We start from the raw sequence: 10,455 nt of genomic DNA on the forward strand, positions 1-10,455 counted from the left end.
TTGCCCACGGGAGAGTCCACCGTCCTTAACCACCACACCATCTGCCAGTCCCCCTAGGCTGAAACTTAATCATCTATGCAAAAGCTTGACCATTTAATTCTATCAAATAGGGGAGTAAGTCATGAGGGCAGAGTCTTCAGAAATGGAATTAGTGCTCTTATAAAAGAGGCCAGTGGGACCAGCAGTTAGCATAATGGCTATGTCGCTGGACTCCCATGTAGTCGACCGCGGTTCACATCCCGGACCTGGTGGCTTAAAACCCGCCGGGCCCGGGTCCTGGTGTGCCCAAGATCCCGAGGGGAGAATGGATTGCGGCATGGCCATCCCCCTCGGGGGATGATTTCTTGCTTTCTGTCTCTCTGTCTCTCTCTGTCTGTCCAGATGGCCCCGCCCTATAGCAAAAAAAAAAAAACTCTCAAAAAAAAAAAAAATGAGGCCGGACAAGAGCTTGTTTGCCTTTTCCCCTATCTGAGGATGCATCAAGAAGGCGTTATATATGATGCAGAGAGGGAAGCCCTCATCAGACACTGAATCTTCTCATTCCTTGACTTGGGAATCCCAGCATCCAGAATTTTAAGCAATGCATTTTTTTATCCTTTAGGTTTTACCATAGGATGCATGTGCTCACCAGAGAGAGAGAGAGACAGAGAGAGGGAAAATGAGAAATCATCCCCTGCAGGGATGGCCATGTAGTAATCCTTCCTCCTCCATTCTCTTCTCAGAATTTGGGGCACGCATTCGCACATACCCTGCATGATTTTCAAGCTGCCAGGTCCAGTACTCAAACCATGATTAGCCAAAAGGGAGTCCAACACCTTAACCACCATGCCACCTACTGGCCCCTTGATCAATGATACACTTTTGTGTATTAATTACTGTGTCTAAGGCATTGTGTTACAGCAGTCTGAATGGACTAGGACATTTGGTAAAAGAAATCATCGTTGCAGTTGATCCCATTACTAAATTGAGGTAAATTTAAAAATTTATTTTCTACTAAATTCATACAAAAAAAAATTTAAATAAACTACCCATGTTCAGCTCTACCCACATTCAGATTAACTGGAGCTACAAGCTAATAAGTAATAGTTAAAAGGATAATTTCTTAGCAGTTATTTCTTTTCTTTCTTTCTTTCTTTCTTTTTTCTTTTTGGAGTTTTTTTCACTATAAGGTGCGTGTACTCGCCAGAAAGACAGAGAGAGACAGAGGGACAGAAAGTGAGAAATCACCCCACAGGGGGATGGCCATGCCACAATCCCTTCTCCTCCATTCTCTTCTTGGGATCTTGGGCATGCACGCATACGCGCCCAGCGTGAGTTTAAGCCATTGGGTCTGTGACTCGACTACAGTCGACTACGTGGGAGTCCAGTGACATAGCCATTATGCTAACTGCTGGCCCCTTAGCAATTATTTCTAAAACCCAGTCCAATTGTTTACCTTTCCTCCAACACACACTCTCCTGCTACTTACAAATACTACAACATGAGCACTGATTTAATGTTAGCTCTTTCAAGTGCTAATACTTTTAAAATATAAAACATTATAGAAGAGCTATTGTGCCAATTTAGAAAAACATAGAAATTGGTTTAAAGGGCAAGAAAGGAGACTTAAATATAAGCAAAGATTTGTGCATGGTATTTTCTTTTTTTTGAGAGAGAGAGAGAGAGAGAGATTTTTGTTTCAGGGTGCCTGCACACGCCGAAGAGAGAGAGACAGAAAGTGAGAAATCACCCCCCAGAGAGCATGGCCACACCACAATCCCTTCTCTTCCATTCTCCTCTCAGGATCTTGGGCACGCACGCACACATGCACAGCGTGAGTTTTAAGCCGCTGGGTCTGGGATTCAAACCCTGATCAACTACATGGGAGTCCACTGATGTAACAATTATGCCATGTGCTGGTCCCATATATGGTAGTTTAATACATTTTACCCTCTTCTGAGGAAATAAAGTAGCAATAATTTTCTTGCCCAAATTTTTAAAAAATAATTATTTTATTTTATTATTTCTATTTTTTAATTTGCCCAGAGAGGGAGAATGAGAAGGCAAATTGCCAGGTCCGGGACTTGAACCGAGGTAGGGCATGCAGGAGTCCAGCACCATAAGCACCATGACACTTGATGGCCCTTCTCCTCCAAATTTTAAAATGTGTTTAATGTTAACAAAACTAAAATGTGTACAAGAAGTGGGGCCAGATAGTAGCACATTGATAATGCAACTGAACTCCCATGGGAGAAGTCCTGAATTTGTGTCCCAAGACTTCCCTGTGTGCAGTGGACATGTGTGTGCCTGTGATCTGGGCCAACTGAGACCAGAGATGGGTCAGAATATGAAGATACTGATAGGGTGTCTATCTTTCTCTGTGTCATGGGAAAATTAATTTTTTAAAAAAGTGTAAAAACAGATTAAACAACTTGTTTGCTCTGGAGAAAGTAAACTTTGTGATGTAGAACAAGTACTGAATACAAAGCCATTTTCCAAGTTTGCAAAAACACAGGTCCCAAAACCCCAGGGTGGCAGTAGAGAACAGGAGGGAGTCCCAAGGTGTGGCCACCTACTCATCGCATAACTCTTTACTAAGCGCCTACTGCATGCCAGTCGCCGTGGTATGTACTGGGGAAGCAATGATGAGCCGAAAGAGTTTCGATCTCTGAAATTATAGTTTACAAAACAATAGTACATTCATTCACATGAATATAAAATGACAGTCCTTTAAATGATATGAGAGAGAGCCGGAGGTGCTATCGCACAGGAGACAAATATATTCAAAGCAGAGGGATCAAAAGATACAAGTGGAGGCGGGCAGCGGCTGGCATGGAGGTTAAAGTGCTAGATCCCGCATGGATGACCGCATGATCCCAATCCTGGACTGGCAGCTTGAAAAACTAGTGCATGTGCGCACGTGCCCAAAATCCCGAGAGGAGAATGGAGGAGAAAGGCCATCCCCCCAGGGGGTGATTTTTCATTTTCCCTCTTTCTCTTTCTCTCTCTCTCTTTCTGTGTCTTTCTGGCAAGTGTACACACTGTGTAGCAAAACCTAAGGAAAAAAAAAGAAGAAGAAGAAACAAGGGATCCGTGAAAAGTGTAAGACCGGACTAAAGGAAAGATGGTATTACAGGTTGAATTTTGTCCCTACCAAAATTCATATGTTGAAGTCCAAACTCCTCTAGAGCCTCAGAATATAACTCCATCTGGAGATAAGACCTTTCAAAAGGTAACTAAGTTAAATTTGGGTCGACCTTAATCCATGTAACTGAGCAGATACACCTCAATTTATGATGGGGTTATATCCCAATATTTTATGACTTTTTTCCCCAACAGGCTGCAGAGCCAGTCCCGTAGTTATTTCATAATATAAATTTTCTTGAACGTTTTGAACACCTGTACCTTATATTGCACTGTAGGTAACTACAGGTGTGAGGAGACTACTGTACACGCATTATTTCAGCCACCGGCCTAGTCCAGTTCTTCCAAGCACTGTTGTTGCTTCCCACTCAGTACAACCGGTGTCACTCCATTCCAGCTTGAGTCTATGCACTACCAAACATTGTAGCATAGCACGGCCCACTCTCAGCATACTCAGAACACTTTCATTAGCCTACAAATCATCTAACACAAAGCCTAGCTTATATTGAAGTGTTGAAAGTCTCATGTACCACATATCACTAGCCCAAAGACAGAATTTCAAAATCTGAAGTATATCGAAATCATGATGATCACATCATCATAAATTTAAATAATCATAAGTCAAACAATGGTAAGTCAAGGACCGTGTGTATTTGGAAATAGGGCCTCAGAAAATGTGATTAAATTAAAATGAGGTCAATAGGGTGGGGACCTCACCCAGTTTGACTGGTGTCCTCATAACAAGAAGAGACAGACGAGATTTGAATACACAAAGGAAAGGTCATCTACAAGCCTCAGGAAAAACTGAACCCCTAGACATCTTGATCTTTGATTTCCAATTTCCTGAACTATAAGGAATACATTTCTGTTGTTTCAGTCACCTAGTCTATGGTCTTTTGTTACGTCAGTCTCAGCAAAGCAACACAGATAATGTCATTGGAGTGGAGGGAGAAATGCATGTTAAAAGAGCTGCAGAGTCTAATAGCACGTTAAGAATTTTTGTTCCAAGAATAATGTATTGATATTGAAGGTCTTAAGTAGTAATGCACCCTGAACGAATTTGCTTTTTGAAAAGGTTTTGCTGGCTGTGGTATGAAGAAGTGTGGGTGGAAGCTAGAATGGAGTGACACAGGATAAAGGGAGGGGGAAGTGATGACAGTGCTTGGGGTAACTTGGACTCAACGGGTCCCTGAAATAACGTGTGTACAGTGGTCTCCTCTTACCTGCAGTTTCACTTTCTGAGGTTTTATTTACCTGTAGTACAATAGGATACAATACAGGTCTTCAAAAAGTTCATGAAAATGCATATTATGAAAAAACTATAGGCCTAGCCCTGTGGTCTGTTGGTTAAGTAAGCCAGATTCCACCTTGTTGACTATGCAGTTCGAATGCTTGCCTGGGTAGCTTGAAAAACATGCTGGGTAGCTTGTGTGTGCATGCTCCAAATCCTGACAGGATGGAGAAATGGAGGATAAGGGATTGTAGTGTGACCATGCCCACTGGGGAGGGGGGTGCTTTCTGCCTTTTCCAATCTTTTCTTTGTCTCTGATGAGAACATATGCCCTCTGGAAATTTAAAAGAAAAACAAAACTATGCATGGATTGCAAATTTTTTTTTTTCACAGCATAAATATCCTGTCAAGATTTGGGGCATATACACAGGTAATTCCTTTTCCACAAAATTTTTGAAGTTCCCTTATTTTGTGAGCGATTACATTCCACATACAATTTTTGGGGGCTGGGGAAGATTTTTGATATAGGGCGCATGCATTCACCCGAAAGAGAGAGAGAAACAGAAAGAGAGAAATCACTCCCTAGAGGGTGTGCCACACCGCAGTCCCTTCTCCTCCATTCTCCTCTCAGGATTTTGGGCATGCATTCACATTTGCCTGGTGTGAGTTTTAAGCCGATGGGTCTAGGACTTGAACTGCAGTCAATTATGTGGGAGTCCAGTGATGTAACCATTATGCCATCTGCTGGTCCCTACTCTACATAAACTACAACGTATAGTTATTTATGCGTTTAGTTTCCTCTGCCTAGAACACTTCCTGAGGTAGCTGAAAGGTGGAAGAATTCAGTACATAAATCATTTTATTAAAATGTTACTTCCTCAGAGAGGCATTCTTTGCCTTCCCAATTCAAAATCTACCCCTCTTCCTCAGCCTAGTCTATTCCTTGGCCTGCTGTTTTCTGGGGGACTCATGAACCACTCACTCACTATCTGTAACCATAACAATTCTGTCTATGTCTACCTTTAAGTTTTTGTCTATGTCTTCCCCATGAAATAAAACTATGATAAGAACTCTGTGTCTCAGTTCAGCAAAAGTGAAGTTTTATCAATGAAGGGTTGTTAGGTGAGGAACAAAACAATTCTCTGAAGTATCACTCCTTGCTATTAAAGTTCATTTCTAATATTTTTTTCTAATATTTTTATGTATTCTATGTTAAAAACTAGCCTCCCAAGAGATTTACACATTTAACATGTAAACAGAAAAAAAAATAATGAAGTTGAAAGCTTTCATATAACCCTTAGAAATTTTACTGTAATTAATGGACAGACAGACCTTACAGCCTACCGATTAAGGGAGCCATATCTAAGACAGTAAACTGTGGTTCAAATCCCAGCCCTGATGGCGTGGAAAAACACAGTGAGCATGTGTACAGGCATGCCAAAAATCCCAACAAGATGCAGAAATGGAGAAGGGATTTCAGCATGACCATGCCCCACTACAGGATGCCTTCTCCCTCTCCCTCTTTCTCTCTGTCCATCTGGCACATGCCTTCTGGCAATTAAAAGGCAAAAACAGAAACAAACAAACCTAACAATCTGTAAGTCAGACGTGTAACGGTGATTAACCTAAAGCTCCAAGGACATACAAGAGATAAAACAGCTGCTGATGGGTTTCAATTTAATCAAATTAGTACATGTTAATAAGCATTAAGATAGTACTCTGTATACATGGTAACTAAAATCCCTACTGCGTTTTTACAAATAAAACAAAGATAATAACAACAGTCAATGGAAAACAATAGCAGAAGACCCTAATTAAATTAATCCTTTATCAATTTCAATACACACACAAAAATACACTACCTTGCATATGATCTTATTGTTGATATAATTTAAGGATTAAGCGATATTTGGGATAATAGTTATCATTTATGGAGCACATACTATGCCTAATCTTTTCAATAATTCTACAAGGTAATTTTTATATTAATTTTTCTTTTGATAGAGGTTTTTGCCTTAGGGCACGTGCACTTGCCAGAGAGAGACAGAGATAGTGAGAGGGAAAGTGAGAAATCTGTCCTGAGAGGGAATGGCCACACCGTAATCCCTTCTCCTCCCAGGATCTTGGCCATGTACGTACACACACCCAGTGTAAGTTTCAAGCAGTCCAGAGGTAAATAAACTTGTGTTAACACTGATACAAAGCCAGGAGTTTCTAGGTTCTGTAGACACCAAAGTTCACATCAGTGAAAGTAAACCACAACCAAGACATTAATACCGACAGCATGAGACATTTTCAATGCACAACTATTGTAACAAATCCTTCTGTACCACAAAATACTAAGATCATAGCAAGAGTTACTGGCAACCCGTGTCTGTTTTTCTATACTCTATAAATTATCATCTAGTTAGATCTTTTCACTGTCCTCAGAAGAGGAGTGTTTAGGGTAAACTCATTGCACAGACTTACCCAAGCTTGATCTCGTGTTGGATCTTTCTATTATTGCATGCTTACTGGGATTGTTTAATACTGAGCGTTTGGCAAGCGAGATGTCTGCGGTGACCCTAGTGATGGATATCCTGTTGGGGAAAAAGGAAGAGAAGACTGTAAGGCATTAATCGCAAACAAAGTGATAGAAGTATACACACAAAACCCATCTAAGTATAAAATGCATGTGGTGACATTTTCAAACCATATCTGTTAATGCCTCTATCATTCATTTTTGCTTATCCTACACCCTCCTTCTTAGCATTTGTTAGTTGCTTACCAAGTGCGCTTGACCTGGATTATCTCATTAAAGTATCCCAAAAAATTTTGGAGAGATTTTTTTGTTATCCCACTTTTGCTAAAGAAAAATTATGAGCCACAGATAGATTATTATTCAAGGGTATGCATTTACAAAATGGCGGGACTGGAATTTGAACCCAGACTCTTCAGCTACAGACACTTTCCAACCCATAGTTAGGCACAAAGAATAAGAATAAGAGAAACATGGTCTTCCCTCAGAGAGCTCAGTGTCTAGTGGCAGGAATGAATAATAAATGAGAAAATGCTTGACACAGTAATTAAAGATTATGATGAGTATTGTGAAGAATGAGACAGGTATTATGACAGACAGTACTGAGACAAGGATATCCTTTCCAGTAGGATAGAAATAAGAACAACAAAATGTGGAAAATTTGGACTTAGATTGGAGAAAGCTGAGTATTAAAATCAGTGTAGGGCAAGCAACTATGCATGGATTGCAAATTTTTTTTTTTCACAGCATAAATATCCTGTCAAGATTTGGGGCATATACACAGGTAATTCCTTTTCCACAAAATTTTTGAAGTTCCCTTATTTTGTGAGCGATTACATTCCACATACAATTTTTGGGGGCTGGGGAAGATTTTTGATATAGGGCGCATGCATTCACCCGAAAGAGAGAGAGAAACAGAAAGAGAGAAATCACTCCCTAGAGGGTGTGCCACACCGCAGTCCCTTCTCCTCCATTCTCCTCTCAGGATTTTGGGCATGCATTCACATTTGCCTGGTGTGAGTTTTAAGCCGATGGGTCTAGGACTTGAACTGCAGTCAATTATGTGGGAGTCCAGTGATGTAACCATTATGCCATCTGCTGGTCCCTACTCTACATAAACTACAACGTATAGTTATTTATGCGTTTAGTTTCCTCTGCCTAGAACACTTCCTGAGGTAGCTGAAAGGTGGAAGAATTCAGTACATAAATCATTTTATTAAAATGTTACTTCCTCAGAGAGGCATTCTTTGCCTTCCCAATTCAAAATCTACCCCTCTTCCTCAGCCTAGTCTATTCCTTGGCCTGCTGTTTTCTGGGGGACTCATGAACCACTCACTCACTATCTGTAACCATAACAATTCTGTCTATGTCTACCTTTAAGTTTTTGTCTATGTCTTCCCCATGAAATAAAACTATGATAAGAACTCTGTGTCTCAGTTCAGCAAAAGTGAAGTTTTATCAATGAAGGGTTGTTAGGTGAGGAACAAAACAATTCTCTGAAGTATCACTCCTTGCTATTAAAGTTCATTTCTAATATTTTTTTCTAATATTTTTATGTATTCTATGTTAAAAACTAGCCTCCCAAGAGATTTACACATTTAACATGTAAACAGAAAAAAAAATAATGAAGTTGAAAGCTTTCATATAACCCTTAGAAATTTTACTGTAATTAATGGACAGACAGACCTTACAGCCTACCGATTAAGGGAGCCATATCTAAGACAGTAAACTGTGGTTCAAATCCCAGCCCTGATGGCGTGGAAAAACACAGTGAGCATGTGTACAGGCATGCCAAAAATCCCAACAAGATGCAGAAATGGAGAAGGGATTTCAGCATGACCATGCCCCACTACAGGATGCCTTCTCCCTCTCCCTCTTTCTCTCTGTCCATCTGGCACATGCCTTCTGGCAATTAAAAGGCAAAAACAGAAACAAACAAACCTAACAATCTGTAAGTCAGACGTGTAACGGTGATTAACCTAAAGCTCCAAGGACATACAAGAGATAAAACAGCTGCTGATGGGTTTCAATTTAATCAAATTAGTACATGTTAATAAGCATTAAGATAGTACTCTGTATACATGGTAACTAAAATCCCTACTGCGTTTTTACAAATAAAACAAAGATAATAACAACAGTCAATGGAAAACAATAGCAGAAGACCCTAATTAAATTAATCCTTTATCAATTTCAATACACACACAAAAATACACTACCTTGCATATGATCTTATTGTTGATATAATTTAAGGATTAAGCGATATTTGGGATAATAGTTATCATTTATGGAGCACATACTATGCCTAATCTTTTCAATAATTCTACAAGGTAATTTTTATATTAATTTTTCTTTTGATAGAGGTTTTTGCCTTAGGGCACGTGCACTTGCCAGAGAGAGACAGAGATAGTGAGAGGGAAAGTGAGAAATCTGTCCTGAGAGGGAATGGCCACACCGTAATCCCTTCTCCTCCCAGGATCTTGGCCATGTACGTACACACACCCAGTGTAAGTTTCAAGCAGTCCAGAGGTAAATAAACTTGTGTTAACACTGATACAAAGCCAGGAGTTTCTAGGTTCTGTAGACACCAAAGTTCACATCAGTGAAAGTAAACCACAACCAAGACATTAATACCGACAGCATGAGACATTTTCAATGCACAACTATTGTAACAAATCCTTCTGTACCACAAAATACTAAGATCATAGCAAGAGTTACTGGCAACCCGTGTCTGTTTTTCTATACTCTATAAATTATCATCTAGTTAGATCTTTTCACTGTCCTCAGAAGAGGAGTGTTTAGGGTAAACTCATTGCACAGACTTACCCAAGCTTGATCTCGTGTTGGATCTTTCTATTATTGCATGCTTACTGGGATTGTTTAATACTGAGCGTTTGGCAAGCGAGATGTCTGCGGTGACCCTAGTGATGGATATCCTGTTGGGGAAAAAGGAAGAGAAGACTGTAAGGCATTAATCGCAAACAAAGTGATAGAAGTATACACACAAAACCCATCTAAGTATAAAATGCATGTGGTGACATTTTCAAACCATATCTGTTAATGCCTCTATCATTCATTTTTGCTTATCCTACACCCTCCTTCTTAGCATTTGTTAGTTGCTTACCAAGTGCGCTTGACCTGGATTATCTCATTAAAGTATCCCAAAAAATTTTGGAGAGATTTTTTTGTTATCCCACTTTTGCTAAAGAAAAATTATGAGCCACAGATAGATTATTATTCAAGGGTATGCATTTACAAAATGGCGGGACTGGAATTTGAACCCAGACTCTTCAGCTACAGACACTTTCCAACCCATAGTTAGGCACAAAGAATAAGAATAAGAGAAACATGGTCTTCCCTCAGAGAGCTCAGTGTCTAGTGGCAGGAATGAATAATAAATGAGAAAATGCTTGACACAGTAATTAAAGATTATGATGAGTATTGTGAAGAATGAGACAGGTATTATGACAGACAGTACTGAGACAAGGATATCCTTTCCAGTAGGATAGAAATAAGAACAACAAAATGTGGAAAATTTGGACTTAGATTGGAGAAAGCTGAGTATTAAAATCTGTGTAGGGCAAGC

General features: G+C 39.8%; 1 protein-coding gene across 5 annotated transcripts in view; it reads right to left on the minus strand.

Annotated features, from left to right (window-relative positions):
* The window catches only part of CACNB2 (calcium voltage-gated channel auxiliary subunit beta 2), a 287,947-nt gene that overhangs the window by 16,149 nt on the left and 261,343 nt on the right, over window positions 1-10,455 (minus strand). For all 5 annotated transcript variants that reach the window (XM_006159733.3, XM_006159732.3, XM_006159734.3 and 2 more), the window contains exon 9: window positions 9,696-9,805. In XM_006159733.3, coding sequence (XP_006159795.1) covers window positions 9,696-9,805 — 110 coding nt within the window. The remainder of the gene's footprint in view (window positions 1-9,695; window positions 9,806-10,455) is intronic.

Source organism: Tupaia chinensis, unplaced genomic scaffold, assembly GCF_000334495.1.
Source record: "Tupaia chinensis unplaced genomic scaffold, TupChi_1.0 Scaffold000647_1, whole genome shotgun sequence".
Lineage (NCBI taxonomy): Eukaryota > Metazoa > Chordata > Mammalia > Scandentia > Tupaiidae > Tupaia > Tupaia belangeri.